The 22,189-nt window shown below is 48.2% G+C and overlaps 1 protein-coding gene across 1 annotated transcript in view; it reads right to left on the bottom strand.

The window, feature by feature from the left end:
- Adam19 (ADAM metallopeptidase domain 19) overlaps window positions 1-19,349 on the bottom strand; it is an 87,045-nt gene extending 67,696 nt beyond the window's left edge. Inside the window, exons 1-3 of the mRNA XM_057774711.1 lie at window positions 19,134-19,349; window positions 15,011-15,096; window positions 11,057-11,127 (exon numbers count right to left, since the gene is read on the bottom strand). Of these exons, the coding sequence (XP_057630694.1) occupies window positions 11,057-11,127; window positions 15,011-15,096; window positions 19,134-19,212 (236 nt within the window). The 5' untranslated portion in view covers window positions 19,213-19,349. The remainder of the gene's footprint in view (window positions 1-11,056; window positions 11,128-15,010; window positions 15,097-19,133) is intronic.
- Window positions 19,350-22,189: the final 2,840 nt, after the last annotated feature.

The following is a 22,189-nucleotide window of genomic DNA, read 5'->3' as shown; positions in this document are numbered from 1 at the left end:
ACCCTAGTGGAATGTGCTCACTGGCTCGTTCTTCATGGCTTGCTCAGTTTGCTTTCTGATACAACCCAAGACTACCTACCAGGGATGGCGCTGCCCATAGAGGGCTGGGTCCTCTCACATCGATTATTAATCAATAAAATGCTCCACGGGCCAATCTGATGGAGGTAATTTTTCAGTTAAGCTTCCCCCTTCCCGTAACTCTAGTTTTTCCTAAGTTGACACACAAACTAGCCAGCACAAAAAATAACTTTAAAGTACAAAATCATACTTTAAGCATGATCTCATTTTTTAAAAAAACCCCAAAACTTTAATAGTTATATAGCTTTGGCCTACAAACAACATCAATTGTTTTGATAATCCCCGTGTTGTATTTCCAAGTGAAATAATATAGATCATAAACTCAAGGGCCCAGTAGGACTCCATTTGGGTAAATACACAGAGTTAAACAAATCTATGTCAAACACGAATTTCACGGTAAGTGCTCAGACCCTGGGCTGTTTGTTGTTCTCTTAAGGTTGATAGCCTGGTGATAAAGGGACCCCCACAGTCCAGAACAGCCCTCAACTTCTCCCAAGTCCCCAGTTTCCCTGAGCTCTGCAAGGGTCCCCATGTGAGTGAGGCCACCAGGCAGTTGACAGCTTCCTCCCATTCAGTTTTCCCTGGCTCCCAACGAAGGGCAGCCAGAAGAAATAAGCTGGAGACAAAAGACGAGGTGCACATCCTTCCTGGCTATGCAGGCAGCCCTGGCTGCGGGCCCAAGGAAGAGACAGAGCCGAAACTGGAATGTCAATCCCAGCCGCCTTATCAGGCAGGTTCAGGCCTCACTGTGAGGTCCTCCAGACTGATTCTGCAGGCCCAGAGAAAGGTACGGTTGGGCCTACACAGGACACGACTGTTGCACTGCATGTTTGAGATACAGTTAGGTCAAACTGGGCATGGCGGGAGAGCAGAAGTGAGTTTCCTTCCGGGGGCAGCGGGTTTTAAGGTCAACTCTTGTTACATTGAGGAATCAACTCTGGGGAATTCCCTCTTACATCATTCTGCACTGTTTTTCTGACCCTGCAAAATACAAACAATAGTGGCTATTTATTGCCCTCTCACAGCACGCCAGGCTCTGAGAGTTCCTTAGGGGCCATCATGTTTCCGAATTCTATGCATGGCCACCGCTATGGATAAGGAAAGTGAGACTCGGGCAAAGGTTAAGGGACTTGGCAGAACTTACACCTTGTCTTAACACCTCTTCTTGCTACTCTGACAAAAATACCCTTAGAAAAGCAACTGGAGGGAGAAAAGATTTTATTCTAGCTCACAGTACAAGGGGTGCAACCATCATGGTAGAGAAACCAAGGCACGGGGAATTTGTAGCCATCACATTTAAGAAAATAAACTGGAGGCAAAAAAAAAAATATCCCCATCACAAGAAAACCAAGAACAACGAATGCATGTCACCACTTAGCTCTTCCTTTACTAGCACAGTTCATAGGGAATGGTGCCACCCGTGGTGGGTGGGCCTTTCCACTGCAATACAATCTAGATAACCCCCATAGGCACGCTCAGAGTCCTGTCTCTTGGGCCATTCTCGGCTCAGTCAAGGTGACACCAGCCATCACACACCTACAGAGTCAAGAAGGAGCCAGGCTCTGGCCCACGCCAGCCTGTATTACCCCCAGTACCTTACACTGGCATTCTAATTCTAATTAGGGTCTGAGAAGACAGAAGACATGGCGTTTGGAACGGGAAGCGTCTCCACGGTCTCACATATTTGAGCATTTGATCCCCAGTTAGCAGAATGATTGGGGAAGGATTATTGGAGGAGCGTGTCACTGGGGTGGGCTTTGAGGTTTCAAAAGCCCTCACCAGACCCTGTGTTGCCCTGGCTCACTCTCTCTGCTAGCTGTCTGGGGATCAGATGAGAATTGTCATCTACTGCTCCAACACATTACCTGCCCAGCTGCCAAGTCAATGCCAGCCATGATGACTATGGACTAACCCTTGGAAGCCGTAAGCAAGCTCCCAATTAAATCAATCTCTCCTCTCTCTGTCTCTCTCTCTCTCTCTCTCTGTCTCTCTCTCTCTCTCTCTCTCTCTCTGTCTCTCTGTCTCTCTGGTTTTTCAAGACTGCCTGGCTTTAAATGCCTCTTTTTAAAAGTTGCCTCTCTTATGGTGTTTCATCACGGCAATGGATCAGTAACTGACACAGAAGGAAAGTGAAAATACACGTTAGAAGTGGTGTGTTCATATTCACCAAGAAGAGTTCAAAGCATACCGAGCCAGGGAAGACAAAATAATTCCTTGGTTAAGAGGTTTGGATCATAGGGTACAGGGGACAGTTTAACCAGTCAAGAGCTTGCTGGACAAGCATGAAGACCCAAGTTCAGTCCTCGGAAACCATGCTTTTAACAGCCACACATGGGGGCAGGGGCACAAGTTTGCAATCCTAGTGCTGGGGAGGTAGAGGCAGGTGGAATCCTGGGGCTTTCTGGCCAGCATGGCCTACTTGGTGAGCTCCAGAACACAGGCCTTGCCTCAGAAGAACAAAACAAACAAATGAAGATGTCCAGAGGAACAACACCCGTGACTGACCTATGGATTCTACACTCACCACATGAATGTGCACAAACATGTATCTCTACACACAAAGAGGAAGAGAGACAGGCAGGCAGGTGGGCAGGCAGGTAAGAAGACCCACAGACTGACTGACAGACAGACAGGTTCACATCTATCTCTTTGCCTCCCATCCAGGTGACCTTGAAAAAAATTAGACTATTTCAGGAACCCCTTCTGCAAACAGACTAACACAGGTCCCTATATTCGTACAGTGACTGTGTGGTGGCATTGAGCAGCTATGTAAAGGCTGCAGACGGGGCCTCTTATGCAGGCATCTGCAACACTGGTGATTACTCCTAGTGATCTTCATTCCTCTGTTCTCCAGCAGAGAGGCCGTCAGAGAGGGTGTCACGGAACTTAGGCAAGACTGATAAGCAACCACCACACGGCTTTCTCAAGATGTTTTGTTCTTGTGAGTTTCTCACTGGCAATGCCTTGCATCATCAGGATTCTCAGAAAGTATGTTCTAGGAGGAAGCGGTAGGCACAGGCACGGACACCCAGCTAAGGGCTGATGTAGGAGCATCAGTCAATGAAGGACATTCTGGACAAATTAGTACAAAATCCTTTCGCAAAATAAATAATAAAAAAGAAGATTGAAGGCACAGCTCAGTAGCTGAAAACTAGCCTGGCATGTGAGACTCTAAGTTCAATTCCTAGTAGTGCACACACACACACACACACACACACACAGAGAGAGAGAGAGAGAGAGAGAGAGAGAGAGAGAGAGAGAGAGTCTAGCATGAGAGGCTCTAAGTTCAATTCCCAGCAACACACACACGCATTCTAGCTTCCTGGGGACCCTTAGAAGGCCACCTGACCCAAGTTATGAACGCAGAGACTGTCTGGCCCAGTCACCTCACAAAACCATGCCTACCTAATGCCTACCTAACACCTCACCTTAAGGGGTTAGGATTTCAATACACGGACTTGAAAGAGACGTAAGCCTCGAGTCCGTGATGATTACACAGCCGGCTTGTGCACAGTGTAGTTGAGACTCTAATGTGCACAGACATTCTATCGGACATTCTCCACTTGTTCTGCACAACACTGGAACTGTAAAGCAAAACAAATCTGTCTGCGAGCTGCAGTGGGAAACTACATCCCAGAACTTCCAGGTCGTTCCAGGGCAAGGCACCTCACCCAGCACTCAGAATTCTTATGCACTCACGCATTCATTTTCTTGGATCGAGTCAGACTGGTTCTATTCTTCGTATTTCCCACCCCCAAGAAAATGTCTGCAAAAATTCTCAGATACCCACAGGCAGCTCTCATCAAATTCTGTCCTCTCCACCCATCCATCCAGCTGCTTCCTTGGCACCAAGTCTCGCAGGATTAACTGCAGGGAACCGGGAGCCCAGCTGCATGCAGGCTTTGCGAAAACATTTTGAATACTTGAGATCTGCCAAATACTTGGTTAAAGTGGGAGATCCTTTAATTTCTTGGGCCATGTGTATTTTAAGTGAAATGTAATCCATATGTCTGCAATTCATTTAAATGCAACTCGACAAAGCCCGCTCTGCTAAGGGCAGTGGGACACCGGCTAAACCTTTCCCAGCGTCTCATTGACCCAGGATTGAATTTTGCCAACAACCAATGAAATTTCTGACCAGAGAGGGCCAAAGAGAGGTGTCCTTTACCCTGTGTCAGATGTCAAAGTCTGTCCCTGGTGTGAGAAGACACTGGGATGGAGCACGCCGGCAGGAGCACTATGGTTGGCTCTTGTTTGAATTAGCTGAATATTTCTAGGAGAACTCCATGTAAGAAAAGCGTGGGAATGAGAGAGTTGTCTGTTGACGAAAGCCCTCTGCCTGATGATTGGCCACCCCTGTTTCTTTATACCATCCAACCAGAGCGAGGGGAAAGGAAGACAATGGGAAAACTGGTAAAGAATGGCTGTTGGCTGGTGTGGCGGTGGCTCACGCTTGCAATATCATTTCTCAGGAAGCGGAGGCCAGAGGATTGCCATGAGTTTGGTGACATCCTGGTTATCGAGTAAGACCCAGCCTTAAAAAAAAAAAAAAAAAAATAGAAAGGAAGGAAGGAAGAAAAGAAACAGGAAAACAGAACAATGCCGAGTGACTTCATTTTTTAGGGTAACAGAAACAAAGTTAATCTCCTTCCCTATGATATCTGAACTGTGAAGAAAACGTATTGTCAAAAGTCACAATGGATATTAAGGCCCCTAAAACTCTCACCCGTGCAAAGCTATGGGGGTATTTAAGGGTATTTAAACTCCCAAAGCTCTAAGTGCCCAAGTTCTCCATTAATAATGACAGCACAGAATAACACAAATATCTGTTGTTTTTGATGAGCCTTGTACCCTTGGGATCAAAGGATGTTGTTCTTTGTTCATTGTTGTTGCTGTGTTGTCTTGTGTTTTTTTGCAACAGGCTTTTACTATGTAGCACTGGCTATCCTGGAACTAGCTCTGTAGAACAGGCTGGCCTCAAACTCTCAGAGATTCGTGCCTTCCGAGTACTGGTATTAAAGGCCTGTGCCACCACTGCCCAACTGCCACTCCCTTCTTGTGACCAAATCTAAGTGTTCCTAAGGTTTGAATTCAAGGTGGGAGGGTATACTCAAGAGAGGAGAGTTCTAAAGTACACTCAAGTACACTCGGGGAACTAGTGGAGGTAAGATCAAGGCCACAGGTCCTCCTGGCTGGCACATTGCTTCTTTTGTTTGTTTTTGAGACAGGGTCTCCTTTAGCTCAGAGAGCCTCAAACTCGGTGTAGTCAAGGACGACCTTGAACTGCTGACCATCCCTCCTTCACCTCTGGCATGTTGGGATTACAGGCATGCACCACCATGGTCAATCTGTATCCTGCTAGAAATGGAATTCAGGGCCTCAGGTGCGCTAGGCCAGCACTCAAGGAACTGAGCTACATACCCAATCCTCACTTGCTCTTCTTGAAGGTGACCTTGTCATACAGTGATTTTGCCCCCGGGGCTCACTCGGTCTTGGGGTGGACAGATCAGTAGACCCTCTCTTAGAAAAAGCAACCAAGAGGGAAGAGGACGCACAGCTCCCTAGAGAAGTATGGTTTCCTAAGAGTCCATCTAATTGTGTAGCTCGTAAGGTTTGCCAAACACAGTCCCTGGGTTAATGTCTGTCTTTGAACAGGGGGTAAGTCACAGGGAAAAATATTATGGATGTATGCCACCAAATTACAGGCTGTGAACAGCAGTCTGTAATTTCTATACTGTAATTGCCCTCCTGCTCTTTCTGCTGCTTGAACGGGTGAGTCCTAAGCTCACAATTCACCCCAACTTCAAGGACACGGTTTGAGGCACGGCTTCTCATCATCCTGCTGCCCTCTGTGGGGGGCAGGGGGGCCTCCTGAAGCAGGAACTTCCTGTTTCCATGTACACAGTGCCCTTTAAATAGGTAATACAAGAAGACTCTTGAAGCCCGACTCAGACAAAAATCCCTTTTTATACAAGAGAAAGCTGAGGCTGCGGAGGGCGGGCAGGAGTGTCCGCCATCTCCACATCATCCCCTGAGTGGATGTGTGCGTCACAAGTGACTGCCTCCCAACAACTATGCAACGTTCCCAAATTATGCAGCGTGTAAATATTAGATATTTTAGTTTAGATATGTAAATATTAGATATCGTAAATAACATCACAACGCTTTCCCGATACAGAGTAGCATAGTTTTCATGGCAGTCAGGTGTATAGAAAAATGTTACTGTAAAAAAAGAACTGTTTCTAGGGTAAAATCTCTTCTCAGGGCTGGAAATATGGCTCAGAGGTTAAAAACACTTGCTGCTCTTCCAGAGGACCCAGGTTCGAATCCTAGCACCCACATGGCAGCTCACAACTGTCTGTAACTCCCTTCCAGGGAATCTGACACCACCGAGGATACCACGCATACACATGGTGCTCACGCATGCACGCATCCAGACAAAACACCCACGAACACACAATCAAAATAATATTCTTTTAAATTTTTCTTTTCTCCCCCAGCTACCCCAGGAGTCTGTGTATCCGCTTCCCTGTGACTGCACATGACAGGATCCATGTTCTCGTAGGCACAGGAAGGGTCTAGAAAATCCCCACCAGGCAGCAGTGAGCTCTCCTTGTGAGCAGGAGGCCTTCACTGCTTTGCTGACTTGGCACCGCTGTGTGTTTTACAATGAGCATGTCCCAGTTGCGCCATTTGCAAACAGTGGAGCAAGAAATAATAACAGCTGTCCTTTACTGAGTGTGCAATACAAGCTAGACACCGAATTAGGTCCTTCATGCCCACCACAGCACCCCAGCCTCCTCGTGGCTCCGTGAGACAGGACGGTAATTACAGGACTGGGTGAAGTGACCGAGGCTTAAAGACACCACGTAGTTGCTAAGTGGTAGAACCAGCATCTGAACGCAAGACCCAACGCGAAGAAGCCATGTGCTCATTTTCTCACAGGGGTCATTTCTTTTTTTGCCAGTGCCGCGCAGAAAGGGCGCTGTGACCAGTCACAGGGAGGGCACCGACTTATGCTGAGCTGCTTCAAAGTGGAGAAAATACTGCCCGGGCTGCTGACTCTGCTGAAGTTCTGTCTGCCACGTCCTATCTCCCGGCCCCTCCCCCTGCTCCTCTGTCTTCACCATTCTTGGCAATGATCTCTCCATGTGTGAATTCCATTAAAGGCCTGCTCATTGCTATTTCGGGCTGTGCATTAGCAGCAGGACTTTGATTTGATGGGAAAAAGCCAGACACCTCAGAGTGATGAAAAACAAATTTCAATATCCTCCTGCTCACCATCATCCCAGAAGCCCTTGCCCATGGCTCCTGGGAGGCCAAAGCATCCACCGTGTGGGGATGCTGAAATCGTCACCATCTCCAGGACCTCTGAACTTGACTATTCCCTCCTGAAAACAGGCTCCTGTTTCCCCCCCTTCAGGTCACCACTCCAATTCTCCAAGGTCATTCCTGAATACTGTTTATCAACATCTGCTCTCTCCCACCCGCTGCTCTTCCTGAGCCCCCAGTGTTTTGCTTCCTGTATACGGTTCTTCCCGTCAGATACACTGCACACTAACTGTTCACTTGCTGTTTTCTCTCCCACTACATTGGTAAAACTCTTCTTCCCACAGTTCCATCCCCCAGCACCTACACGGTTCACAGAACATCACAGGTGACCACAGGTTGGAAGAGCAAAGGAATCTACCAAGAGGGTCAAGGAACACAGAGCTTGGGAAGTTCCTGAGCACAGGGCCTAGATTCCCTAGATGCCACTGCAAGAAAGAACTATTAACATAGTAATTTGAAAACTCAGGAAAAAAAAAAAAATCTCCTCGCCGCAGAGCAGTTTTGAATCTAGGCTGGCCGGCTCTGTGAATGGAATGGCTTGGGGAAATAAACTCACCAGGAAGTTGTGTGCAGTTGGAGTCCATTCAGCTCTGTAACACGTGTGCACAAACAAAAAGCCCCATTTGGATGAAAATAGCAGGAAGTCCTTCCCCAGGGACACCTGGTGAGGTCACAGGCCTTGACTCTGCTGCTTCCATCCTGGTCAAGTCTCCAGGCTCCAGAACTTACTGGGGCCAGGAACCGTATCTAGACCCTCAGGCCTCCCTGGGAGTTGCTGGCCAGGCCCATACAGCAGAGCACACCTGTGAGAAATCCCCAGCGCTTCAGTAAGGGTATTAAAAGCCACAACAGGGGCCTGCTCAGTAAAACTTTGCTTTCCTGAGCTCAATCCTAGAAACTACATTAAAAGTCAGGCATGGAAATGGGTCCTAGTAATCCTAGAGATACAGGCAGATCCCTGGGACTTTTTGGCTAGCCAGACTGGAGCGAACTCCAGGCCAATGAGAGATCTTGTGTGAAAATGAGGTAGGCAGCGTTCCTGAGGAGTGCCCTGACCGCTGAGCCTAGGCGTGCATGCACACCGCATGCATGTGCACTTAAATTAAAAAGAAGTTTTAAAAAAAAAAAATCACCCTACCCGATATTCCATGTGTTCACATCATCCATTCCTCACAACCAGCCCCACGCGGTGGCCGTGACCACCCTCGTCTCCGTCTCAGCAGCTGGCCCTGAGTCACATGTCACAACTTCAGATCCAAGCCAGCAACACAACCTATTTCCTCTCAGCCTGAGAGACTTTAGGCAAGCGCCTGTCCCTTTCCGGGCTGAGGTTTCTGTACCTGTGCACGAGACTGCAGCATCCCGTGGCCTCTAAGACATCTTTCTAGCCTAACTTCTTGAGATCTTTTGCAGAAGTCCCAACACAGAAGGAAAGGACAAGGACTGAGGATCCCCCTCTTGGCTGATCCGGCTAGGGATCTGCCCCTGATGGCATCATCAGTTCAACTAGCTGGAGGAAGGGTAACAAGTTCCATGCGGGGTAAACCACACAGACACAGGTGACAAGGAGCAGAGCCAGTGAGGAACCAAAGCAGATCCTTGAGAGAGACCCAGCATAAGTGAGTCTGCGCTGGGCCTTTTTTAGGATCACAGCATCAAATTCAAAGAGAAGCCCTGGGCAAGAAGGAACTTCCCACTCCAGGAACCCAGGCCTATCCCAGGGAGAAGAATGAAAGAAACATTCTGGCAAGCCAATAGAACGCTGGTTTGGCTCAGGGGCCCAACATGGTGGTTATGCTCATCTCCCTGGTGTGTCATTTTTTTGGTGTGCTGAAAGCCAGTGTCCCAGAGGCAGAGGGAAGAGGGGGACAGAGCGAGCCCTGTGTTATGTAGCAATTTCCTCTATGATAAACCCCAGCTCTTTAAGACATAGGGTGCTTGCGTAGAGCAGTGGTTCTCAACCTGTGGGTCATGACCCCATTTTGGGGGGGGTCACAGATCAGATACCCTGCATGTCAGATATTTGTATGATGATTCTGAACAGTAGTAAAATTACAGTTATGAAGCAGCAATGAAATAATTGTATGGTTGGGGTCACCCCAACATGAGGAACTTGAGGAACTGTATTATAGGATCGCAGCACTGGGAAGGTTGAGAACTCCTGCTCTAGAGGGGGTGAAAACATCCCATTCTGCTGGGAAGTTTATTAAACTGAAGAAGTAAACGATTAGAGGCTTCTAGGAAGTCCCTGAAACTGACCAGCATCGCTAGGTCCCTCCCTCCACAACTGTATATAAGTAGTAAGGACTACCTCCCTCCCAAGGCTCAGCCCCACCTAGCCATCTGGACGCGGCTCAGGGCATCTGAGTGAGATGCCTACAAGCAGCATGCAATGAACTCCAGACTTCCAGCTCTCATGAGCGGCTACCCATGTTGGGCAGGCCTCGGTGAGGCTGTGCCTGGAGGTAACCCCTCACCCCTGTTACTGTAAGTAACCCCAGTAAAAATTACTGGTTTGCAGAGTTGGATTTTGGCAGCATCCTTACTTTGGTCTACCAGTGGTAAGCAGATGTTTCCTCGCCTCTCCCCAAGCCTGGTGTCACAAAGCCCACTGTCCCTGCACCAGTGAGTTGCCCTTTCACCACACTGGGGACTCCCCTGATCCTTTTCTGTCAGTGTCCAAAGAGCCCAAATTTGGAATAAACCCTTCTTCTCCCTTTCTACCCAGGCCAAGCAGCCATTCCCACCCTTTAGGATGGGGAAGGCCTTGCTCTGGCCCTTTCTTGGCAGCAAGACTTCCATTACTCATCAGCTTCCAGTGTGTCTCAGAGGCTGCCAAGAGCGGGTGGGCAGCTCTCCAAGCCAAGCATCCTTATCTCCAGCGTCTGTGTGGACGAGGAAAGCAGGACCATTGGTGGGGGAATCTATCAAGGCCCTCGGAGTCCCTGGCCAAGTACGGAGAGCTCTAGGAGGCCAGGTGGAGTGGGGCGGAGGGAAGAAAGGGCAATCAATTGATGGACACAGCCAGGCAGCGCCGGCCATTCATCCCCCTCATCCATGAATCGAGACGGTTATGCCGGAAGGCAAATCAATGTGAGGATTTTTCTGAACCAGGCCGCCGCCCTGCATGAATGAGGTTAGGGAAAAGCTGGGCCCGTGGAAGGCAGGAGGCTTTGGGCAATGCACTCCTCAGCAGAATCTTGGGTAGATGAAAGAATCAGGGTCAGAGGTGCCAAATCCCTGCCCAGCCTGCTGCTTCTCCCTGTCTTCCTCTAATCGCCTTCACTTCCTGCCTTGTCGTGGTTGGAGCAAGGACAGCAGCTGCTTCCAGTCCCTTCCCGCCCTTAACCACACACACACACACACACACACACACACACACACACACACACACACGCCTGCAGTGAACTCCAAGAAGCACCGGAAACACAGCCTAAGGAAATCCAAGCAGGATGTGAAGCAGCCCAGCAATCTCCCAGTGACCAAGAGACCAAGGGAAAGCTGTGTCTTGGCACGATGCCTCACAAAGGGACCAAGGATGGAGAGCTTGGGGACCAGGCCACTAAACTTCTTCCTTCCCGTCGGTGACACCTGCATCAGACTGGCACTGAAGGTGAGTGACAAAAGAAGGGAGCCATTCACTTACTCGTTCTTCTCCAGGTCCAGGATCAGTTCTTGCCCTTCCGCTGTGACCCTGAGCTCCGCTGTGAGTGGATGCTAAAAACAACAATGAAAGGATGTCAGTTCCTGGAAGCAGGGACCAAGGCTCCCAGGGCCCAGCACCAGATCTGAGCCGCGCCAGCACAGGGATCCTCCGGAAGCCCGCGAGGAAAGGTCATTAGCCTTTCCAGCCTAAGCTTGAAATGACCTCAGTCCCAAAACAACTCAGATCTTCCCCCATCTGTTTTCCCCTAAGAAGCAAAGGAGAGAAACTCAAGCTGAGGTTCAAGGCTGAGCAGGTGCATATGCAGTCTGGTGAAGGCTCCCACGGAGAGACCTGATCCTCAGAAGTAAATTACCTGGAGGGTCAGACCCAGGGTTGATGCATAGGCTGACATCTGTGCTCCTGTGAACCTGGACATGTCACCAAGCCTCCCTACTTCTCTGTCTCCTCTTTCCTCACCTGGGGTGTTAGTAACCAACATTATAAGGATCCTTAAGGACCAGATGAGAAAATGAATGTAATTCATGGTGCCTAGTTCAAAAGAAGCTCTCAATATCATATTAGCTATCATCTTTTAAAAAAATACTGAAGGGCCTTCTACAGGGTGAGTTCTTTCATATTTTGTTTCATTTTGTGTGAGTCCTCAATTTGGAAACTCCAGTCATCTCAGGGGTGCCAACAAAGAGTATCACAAATTAGGGTTTTATAAGTCCAGAAGTAAATGTATTTTAAACAAACAGCAGCAATTTACTGATGGCCAGACACACCATACACCCAGTACAGATCACCTAAGACATGCAAATGGCCAGCAAGCATGAAGAGTATGTTGAAGATCATGGCTACATGGGCAAAATCTCCCTCTCCCCATGCAAAGAAAAGAAAAAGAAAGAGAAGAGAAGAACAACATTAAAAAAAAAGATATCCTAAACAAAATCAAAAAGGACAAAGACCATTTAAGACTGTACATCACAATGGACACTCTCAGATACTATGCCTGAGAACTTGCACTGAAACCATCTGTCTGAAAAGTAATTTGACAGTATGAACCAAACGTTTTTAAATGTGTAAACTAACTCAGCAATATAAGACCGTCTTTGAAAGGAACCAATGAGACTTACTACTTGCATTTAAAAAAAAAAATTTTGCTGTGTATGTGTGGGCTATATGACGAGTGTGTGCATGCGCTCATGTGTGCACATGTGGTGTGTGCATTTGTTGGAGATGAAACCCAGGACTTCAAGCAAACAAGCTGCAAACTGAGCCACACCCACAGCCCAGCCTCATTCCCTTTCTTAATTCCTGCTCCTCTCATTCCCTGTTGGGATCTGGGCATTGGACTTTGAGATCACCAAGACCTCTGATGATCAAGTACCTCGTGCAATGCCTACTTCACCCTGTTGCCTCATCTTCAGAAGGGTTTGGAAGTCAGGATGCAGGGAGACAGATGGGTGCCCAGGCACTTTCACTCCTGTCCAGGCTCCATGTCTGAGGCGCTGATTCAGCACAAGGTCAGTGCCTGCTGTGATTGCCGCCCATTTGTGATTTTGCCCTGGGGACTTCTGGTGTGCCCTACCCAGTCACAGGGAGGATCAAGGACACACAGCCCCAGTGGGCATTTGAATACATGACAAGAGAACTCTAGCAAATCCTTACCCAAGAGGCAGGCACCCATGTGACAGCCCACACAGAAACAGAAGGTTGGCACAGTGCAAGTGATACCATGTGCCCCACACAGAGACACAGCCTGCCACATGAGAGCTTGTATTTATTTTTGTGTAGGTAATCCAAAAATACTTCTGTTCCTGGAGGGTGCTCAGACAGGTTTAAAATCAGATGCTCTCTGTTTCCAGGGAACAGTTCAAGCAAAACAATGAAATTGCGTTTCTGTGAAGCTTCCCTTCCAACCCTACTATAGACGGCTTTCCTCTATAGTATAGGATGCCAATACTGCCTAAAGAAGGGACAATATCATGCCTCCTGGCAAGTATGTGAAGGTGCCCACTGTTTGTATTTCCCTGAAAGAAGGACCCCAAATCCTTTCTGTATAGGGTGAAATTAAACAGACCTCCAGCTCCACGCCATCTGAGAAGCTTATCCTGTGTGTATGAATCATCCTAAAACATCTGTATCAGAGCCCATACATAGTCAGAGTGTCAGGAATGACTAATAAATCAGTGAATTACCCACATGTAAGTAAGAATCAGTGAATCAACCCACACTCTTTCTTCTCTTCTCTCTCCCCTCTCTACTGCATTCAACAAATATTTATGGTGCCAGGCACTGGGCTGACTATCCCTGCAGAATACAATGAGCCACGCTCTGGGCAGACAATGGCTGGGAACAAAGACAGGATCTGGTCCTCCACGTTGTTTCTCAGGCTTTTCCTGAGGATGCCCAGCATCCAACATCTGGAGGGGATAAAGGAGCTTCTATAAAAAGTATCATATCCATTCTTTGGCAATAATGGTGATGGATAAAATATCCAAAACCTTAAATTTAATAAGAACAATCTGCCTGAGGATGGTCATCTATTAATTTGTCTAACTTCTCCCAAGGCTATTTTCAGTCTTTCCTACTTTAGGATGGAATGAGTTCATACATTTTTCCCCCTTTGCTTTCAGGGTAAAATGTTCCCTTCTTTTATTGTCCTGAAATTTCTCTGTAAGTCCCCTTCTTGTGCCCAAGCTGGTGAATTGGGGACTCGTCTGTATGACTCTGCAGTAACTTAAGGAATTCTGGGCATTTCTCATCTGTTTATCTTTCCAGATTCCAAGGCCACAATCTTCCAAGTCTTCCCTGACACTTCTTTCCTCAGCTTTAATCTTGTTCCTATCTGTTGCCCAATAAATTACAGGCCATTTGACCCCCTCGGAGATCATAGAAACCAGTCCTTCATACCGGGCATGGTAGTCTATCTCTGTAATCCTTGCACTGGGAAGGCAAAGGAGGAGAGTCTCAAATTAGAGACCAGACTAGGATATGTAGCAAGACTCTGCTGAGAAGGAGAAAGTCAGCACTTTTCCAAAACTCTGTTCCTCTTTATTCCTATTAAAACTGATTTTATAAGTGAGGAAGTGCAAGTCATCCGAAAGCAGAAGGTCCTGAACTACTGTCACGCAACCATTGGTTTTCCTTCTCTGCCTTGTCACCCCTAACTCGGGCGTTCAGAACCAGAACCAAGAACACCCAGGGTTCGCAGCCATGTTCCGACTGCCTTGATAGCACCTGTGCATCTTGCTAATGTCCTGGCCTGAGGAACCCGTAGGGCTTTCTAAAGATATAGAACCTAATCTGAGCACCCTAGCTTGCCTCTTATTAAATATGCTGAGCACGGTGGCGCACGAGCACCTGTAATCTCAGCATTTGAGAAATGGAGGTGGTCATTCTCAGCTATGTAGTGAGTTAGAAGGTAGCCTGAGCTCCAGGGGGTCCTACCTCAGAAAACAAAAAGACAAAAAAACAAAACAAAAATGTCCATCAAGATCTGTGACAAAATCACATTTACACTAAATCTGTGACAGTATTTTTTAAAGATTTGTGTGTTGCCTGCGTATACATCTATCTGAGCACTGTGTGCATGCCGTGTACCTTTTCAGAAGCCAGACACCTTTGGATCTCCTGGAACTGGAGTTACAGATGGTTGTGACCCACTGTGTGGGTACTGAAAACTGAACCCCAGTCCTCTACAAGAGCAGAAAGTGCTTTTAACTGCTGAGCCATCTCTCCAACCCCAGTCCTGTCACTATTACTGTGGGTTTTCAGTTACCCAACTGAAAGGGCTTGGGAATGGTCTACACGCTTGTCATACAGTGAAGGAAAGCCCCTGCGAAGATATCCCAAACTGACACAGAGAAAGGTTAGGACAGAAGCTGTGGTGATGCCTAGGTGGCCTGATGTCATCCTGGCTTCTCCATCAGCGTTACTTGGAAGGCTTACCTTTCCTCTCCTGGGGTTTTCTGAAGTCCGCCACTGAGGTATTATGAATTCATGTTGTGGCTGGGGGTCGCCTTCTTTGCTTCCATCTGCCAACACAAGACAGCATAACCCTAAGAATTCCAGACCTCCACAGCTTAGACCCTCAGTAGAGGGCATATGGCTCGAAACCCAAGTACCGCTCCAGCCCACTTCTGAGGCAATCCTTGCTCCCTGGAAAGTGTTCCCGCCCAGGAGGGTCGGGACACCTGCTGGGCTCTCCTGTGCGTTGGTGACAGAAGTGATAAAGACAGAAAACAGGGCCTGTGTCCTTACCAAGAGACAGGAAATGAGCAGACATTCTCAGGTGATGGTAACTGCCTTGGGGAAAAATAAGACCATGTCACCAGATAAAGGGATACCTAGCAGGAGTCCTGTTTTAAACAGGATGGTCAGTATTGGTGGTGTTTAATTCAGACCTCAGGAGCCAAAGGAAGATAGTTGTGCAATAAATAAATAAATAAATAAATAAACAAACAAACAAACAAACCTAGGGGAAGAGGAAAGAGTGGCAAGTGCAGAAATGGCCTTGGCCTTGAAAAGGAACGAGCAGGAAGGGGAAACAGTCTAGTAAGTCAGAGGACGTGGGTAAATATGCCTAGCAAGGAAGGGAGACACTCTAGTAAATTAAAGGATGTTGGTAAGAAACATGCTAAGCAAGCCAGCTGGGGGTGTAATGACACAAAGGCATGTAGAGGGTCTGGATTTTTATTTATTTTATTGTAAGTAGACTCAGAAGGTTCTGGATGTCTTAAGACACAAGAGCAATAGGATCTGTATTAGTTTTGTTTGTAAAGATGACTCTGGGCGGAGAGTGGGGGGTGGGGGTAAGAACAGAACAGAAGCAGCAGGCAGACAGCAAGGCTGGAGGCACACAGGAGCCCTGGTGAGAGGTGTCCATGGCTCCCACTTGGAAAACATCCTAGAGAGTAATGATGTGGTGAGATTCTGGGTATAATCAAAAGGTTGAGCTCACGCTGGCCTCCACAGAGCTTTAGAGTGACTGTCACCTCCCTGGGAGGTCTTATGGGGCCACAGGTAAAGGTGACATGGCCCCCCACCTGCAAACCATTAGCGTTGAGTTGCAAATCATTAACCTTAGCAGTCTTCCCGGCAAGTTTGCAGTTGTATTTCATTTCCTAGTCTCCAAATCTTCTCACACCAGTTCTCTCTTCTCCTTGCCACCCTTGGAGGTAGCCAGCCAGTTCCCAAGAAAAGAGGCCCCATTCAGCCATAAAAGAGTCATTTTCAAGAAAAAGGGAAACCTTGCTGGGTGGGTGGTGGGGTGGCATATGCCTTTAATCCCAGCACTCAGGAGGCAGAGGCAGGTGAATCTCTGTGGGTTCAAGGCCAACCTGGTCTACAGAGCGAGTTCCAGGACAGCCAGGACTGTTATATAGAGAAACCGTGTTTCGGAAAGACAAAGGAAGGAAGGGAGGGAGGGAGGGAGGGAGGGAGGGAGGGAGGGAGGGAGGGAGGGAGGGAGGGAGAAGGATGGGAGACCACAACACTAGTTACAGATCAAGTATTTCCTGGTTCCTAAGCAAATGAAGTCTCTGAAACAAGGTAAATCCAAAGACTCCCAGGGATGTAGCTGAGCACTCCAAATGTTCTGTCCCTTCTAGTCCAATCGCATCAACCACATGAGTGGTATAAAAGATGGTTGTGCTGGACATTGTGGTACACATCTGTAATCCCAGCAAGAGGCCATCCTTGGCTATAGTGAGCTCCAAGACCGCCTAGGGCCACACAGCATCCTGTCTCAGGGAAGAAATTTTAAAGGTGGTCGGAGTGGCGGGGTTACCATTGATTAAATTTCTTTTCAGATGACTAATATGATATATTTGCAATCAAAACACATCCTTAAAAAGAAAACTCACGGGTTTCATTTACACTGGTACCAATCAGAAGGGATGGATTCATTCACGTATTTAGTCAGTACATTCTGAGTTACCAACCCTATGCTACATACCATGCTTGGTGCTTACCGTTCAGGGGGAAACTAGCCAGGCAGAGTCCCTGATGGTGACTGACAAGTCTGGACTCTTAAACAAATGGAGTGGTGTGTGGCGTCTAAGAGAATGTCTAAAGGTCTCAGGATCATAAAAAGCACTGAATGTAATCTCGAGTCTGTACAAACACGGAACAGTTTGAGAGACTCACAACCTGGACATAAGGCAGGACCCACGTAGTATTGTCTTTCCAGCATCAGAACTGGAGCGCCGTTTAATAAACGGATGGGCGACTTGGCTAGGAGAATCTCTGGCTTTATTTGCTTTTGACAGAAGGCCTGTACTCGGTGAAGTCTAACATTATTAACTGTGGGCCTGTGATGGACAAGGATACAAGCGGCTTCAGGATAATGGAGAGATAAGCAACTATTATGTGATTCTGTCTAACCACGTGATTCTGTCTCGACCATGGGACTCCACCTCATCAATCCCCTTATCTCTAGGGTTCTGCTAATGATTTTTAACCAGCTTTACACAGTCGCCTCTGCCACCTCATAGAGAAAGTCATAAGTGGGAGAAGAAAAAAAAAAACCTCTGTTGCATTTGGATGAGAGCCAAGAGTTTAACTTTGGGGAAATTATATTTCTGTGGTCTCTTGGTAGAACTTACAGTCATTAAAATCATAGTTTTGGAAAACTATGTCATGATTTGGGAAGTACTTTTAAAATGTGTGTGTGGTATGCTTCCAAATTCATCTGTATGTAGTCACAGGAAGACAAGAAGAGGGAAAGCAAAATATTAATAGTAACTGCTCATTTGGGGACCATAAGTCATTTTACTACCCATAGATTTTTATTTCTTCCCAGGTCTACAGCCACTCGCCTGAGTGGTCTCTGGGACTCAGGATCCAGGGATTTCCTTGCCCTTTATACTCAATGTTAGAAGGAAAATCAGACTAAGAGTACCTTGCTCCCTCTTCCTCAAGGAAACCCAAACTCCAACGAAAGGATGCCCACCCCCCTTCCTGTGTGAAGCCGTATGCCTCGCTTTCCTTTTTGGTATAAGAGCTTTGAAAAAAGGCAGACTGAAGTGGGGGGGGGGGCAGACCCTTGCTTGGGTCAGGCTCTCTCGGGAGCTGGGGGATGCAGCCTGCCCAGCCGGTACCCCGGTGTCGCTAGCTTGATTTGAAAACGCTGACGGTTGGTACAGCAAGCACCCCTCTCAAGTCAGCCCAGCCCCCAGCTGCTACAGCACCAAAGCTAAGCTCTCCCGGGTCAGAATGACAGAAGCCAGGCATTGCCCCTCCGGGACCCTCTCTTCCGCAAAATCCTAGGGGAGTCTCTGAGGGATGGGGCCCAGGAGGGAGAGTGTCTGGGAAAACAGTTGTGAGAAAACAGATATTTTCCAGCTTCCAAACTGGAAGCGCAGAGCCCATCCCCTTTCTTCATAGATAGGGAAACTGAGGCCAAGAGGAGGCTGGCGTTGGATGAAGTGGAAAGAGGACCCTTATTTTCAGAGTCAGGAGGTCTTCAATGTGGGGCGTACTATACATATCTCGATAGTGAACTTCAGCATACGACCTGCATGATGGGTGTGCGTGGCCCTTTGATGGTCTTAAAGTAAGGTCGCTGCCAACGGGGGACGCGAAGTGTACAGACAGAGATCCAGTAAACCACCCTATCCTAATCTCTTGGAAGACTGATTTTCTACCCCACTGCCATGCATTTGTCCCGCAGCAGGATCCCAGGGAGTGGCTCCCCCACCGATTGTGTATAGGATGCTTGGGTGCTCCTCTGGGGATGCTCTGAGAGCAGCGGGCGCAAAATAGCGATGAGAGAGAGGGAGAAAGAGAAGACCAAAGTAGGAAAGATGGGAAGGAAATGGAGAGAGGATCCACTGGTTTTTGATTGTTCAGTACGAGCACAGATTCACGACCTCCCATGGCTCACCGCATGAGAACAAAGCCTGGGCTCCAAGGCTTGGGGGTGGCGGCAGCACTCACGCCCCAGGGAGTGGCAGAGCTCTCAGGGATAGCGGATAGCGGTCGTGGAGCTCCAGGCCTGCAAGCGCGACTCCCAGACCCCCAGGTCACCCACCCCAGCCACCCTACGACCCTGCTGTGCGCTGCCACTTACTTGTCCATCCCAGCGGCCAGTGTAGCTGGAGGGCTGCGGTCAGCAAGCAGAACCGAGCGGCGCCCGCGCGCCCGGGCATGATAGCAATGGCCCTCTCACTGTCCGTGATCACACGACCCCTGCCATTGCCTGCCCCGGGCCTAGCCGCGGCAGCGCTTTTCAAGCAACCGCTGGCCTGAAAGCCTCCCAGTCCTAGTCCTGCAGCCCAGACGCTCCGCCCCCAGCCCCTCAGGGCTCAGCCTGGAGATTGAGATCGAGGAGGAAAGGAGGTGCCACGCGCGGAGGGGGGGGGGGGTGGCTGAAGAGATAGAAGTGGGAGGAGCGAGTGAAGCCCCCCTCCCCCCAGGAGTCTCCCTGACTCAGGTTAAGGGCACCCAGGGGAAATGATGTTCCAAATGAGTCCACTGTGAACTAGGAGTGTGTTTAGGACTGAGGAAGCCCTGGGTTCCAGTCCCAGCATTTCATAATTGCAGCAGTGTGGAGCACCACTGTAATCCTAGCACTTAGGGGGTAGAAGCCTGAGGATCCAAAGTTCAAGGTTATCCTTTGCTTTGTGAGTTCGAGGCCAACCTGGGCTACCTGAGGCACTCTCTAGATTAACAATGATCATCAGCCTGGTCACCTGGAGCGGGTAGGTATTAGCATTTCTGTTTTTAAAGGAGGGAGAGGGGAAACAAACCTTCAAAAAAACTAAGTCCCTGGCCGTTAGGGTCCCCATCTGTACTGTTACAAAGCCTAATTCAACCTGCCTTATTTGATGAACTTTGAACAGAAAGAGCGATAGCCAGACGTGATCCATAAAAGATTGCTTAGTAAAATTTCAAGAGAAGGTGCTAGAAACTGAGTCTAGCACCCACACTTGTCTTTTCCTTTCCCCCAAACCTTTGGCCAGAGTCAGATATCATAAAGATGTCTGGTTGGGAACTCTGGAAAATGGTGGGTGGGCGGGATAACTGCAAAGATTACACTGTGAGGGGATGAAAAGTGTAGTTCTTAACCATTGCTGGGGACAGGAACCGTGTGTGTGTGTGTGTGTGTGTGTGTGTGTTCTCCCAACCTGCTGCGGTGGAATAGCAGATAGTGACATAGGGAATGGCGCTTGGGTCACCCAGGCAACCAATGGTACGACTGGTATGAGGCAGAAAAGAATTGTTTGACGGTCATGAAAGCTGGAATTTCAAGCCCCCTGTCATCTGGTCAGAATCTGATAACCTTTCTGCTTTCTTGAAAACAACTGTGTCTTCACTTGGCCCCTTCTCGGTCTGCACAGAGAGCAAGCTCTGGTGTCTTTGTCTCCTGAGGACGCCAATGCTCTGTGTGAACCTATCCCGGAGGACTCATTTAACCCTGTTATCTCTGTGAGCACCATCTCCATGCGCAATCACACCAGGGCTAGGATTCCAACACATGGGAGGGGAGCAACTTAATCCATCACACAGTGTTCTCTCATTCCCTGAAGATCATGCTTGCACATTCAAAAAAAAATGCAAAACAAACAAACCAACCAACCATTCACCCTCTCACTGGTGTGGATTGACAGTCCAAAATCTCATCTGAACAGCGTCTCCCTTTGGGATGTCTGAGAAGGGTGTAGCTCATCCTTGACCAAAACTCCACTATGAGCCTGTGAAAGCTGACGTGGTATGAGATTCCAAATGATAGTATTTCAAACGGAGCAAGTAATAATAATAATAATAATAATAGTAAAAGAATGGGATGGCAGGTACCAGGCCAAACTGGTTATCTGCCCTCTAGGTGACCTGGTACAACAGGATCATCCTTCATCCCCTTAGCTCTCTGCCAGAGCCAGAGTGTGAGTGGAGGAGGAAGAGGAGGAGATGACCTTGCCTCCTAAAACACTCTTGCCCTGGTTTTGTAGGGGGAGTGGAAGTCCTGATCAACTCTGAAATGTCTTTAGAGCCATTCTTCCCATCTCATCAAGGAGAAGCAGGTAAGTGACAGCCTTCCTTCATTCCCCGGCTGTACTCCTAGGATCCCCTCTGAGTTTCCAACTTCTCCTGTACTGACTGATTCCTCTCAAGGAATCAAGAAGGAGTGATTGTTCAGCCGCAGTCTTTCAAAGTCCCTCCACCGTGCTCCTCGTTACTTACTGCTAATGAATAGGCTGAGAATGGGCCAAATCAGCAACCTCAGATTCCTTTTACAAATCCTTCCCAGTGTCTTCTGCTTGCATTTCAACAAGCAACCTGGAGAAATGAGGATGCTTCATCTAGGACTGTCTCACAGCTAAGTGCATTCCTGTCATGGGCTGAATACAGGAGGTGTCTCCACCAAAGGTCCCTGTGTGTGGAAGGCTTGGTCCCCAGCTGCTAGCACCACCCAGAGGCGATTACTTCACAGGGATGCTAACTTCATCCGTGGGTTCATCTTTCCCAATGGGCTATTGGGAGGTCCGTCCTGCTTAGAGGAAGTAAGGCACTGGGGGGGGGGGGGGCTGCCTTTGAAGGCTATCTTCACCCCAGCCTCTCTGTACTTTCTGACTGTAGAGAGCATGTACCCTTGTTACTTAGAGCAGAAGGGCCTGGCAAGATGGTGCAGCAGGTTAAGGCACTGACCCTCAAGTCTGACGACCTGAGTTTGATACCCAGGACCTACTTGGTACAAGGAGAAAACTAACTCTGTAAAGTGGTCCTCTACATTCTCATGGTGGCATGCACACACACACACACACACACAGACACACACACACACAGACACACACACAGACACACACACACACAGAGGATAATAAATTTTAAAATTGTAATTTCTTAAGAATTAAAAATTGAGAGTGAGAAGCCATGAAGAACTAACTGACCAAGCAGGCCGGTTCTTATAGGAATCTGGTACCAAGTCAGACCACATGTGCAGGGAAGACTGGAGCCAAGTATGAGTGTGTGAGTGTGCATGAGATGGCTTTTCCTCTCCCTTTGCAGCATCCAAAGCAACGTGTCGGACGCAGCATAAATTGGAGAAATTGAATCACAAGACAGACCTCAGAGTTTCCCTGGAGAACTTTCCCTGTGGCTTCTGAGGTCCATAAAATAAGTGATTAA

This window comes from Chionomys nivalis, chromosome 7 (genome assembly GCF_950005125.1).
Source record: "Chionomys nivalis chromosome 7, mChiNiv1.1, whole genome shotgun sequence".
NCBI classification, from domain to species: Eukaryota; Metazoa; Chordata; class Mammalia; order Rodentia; family Cricetidae; genus Chionomys; species Chionomys nivalis.
Note: the sequence above shows the minus strand (reverse complement) of the source record. Positions and strands in the feature narration are given on the sequence as shown.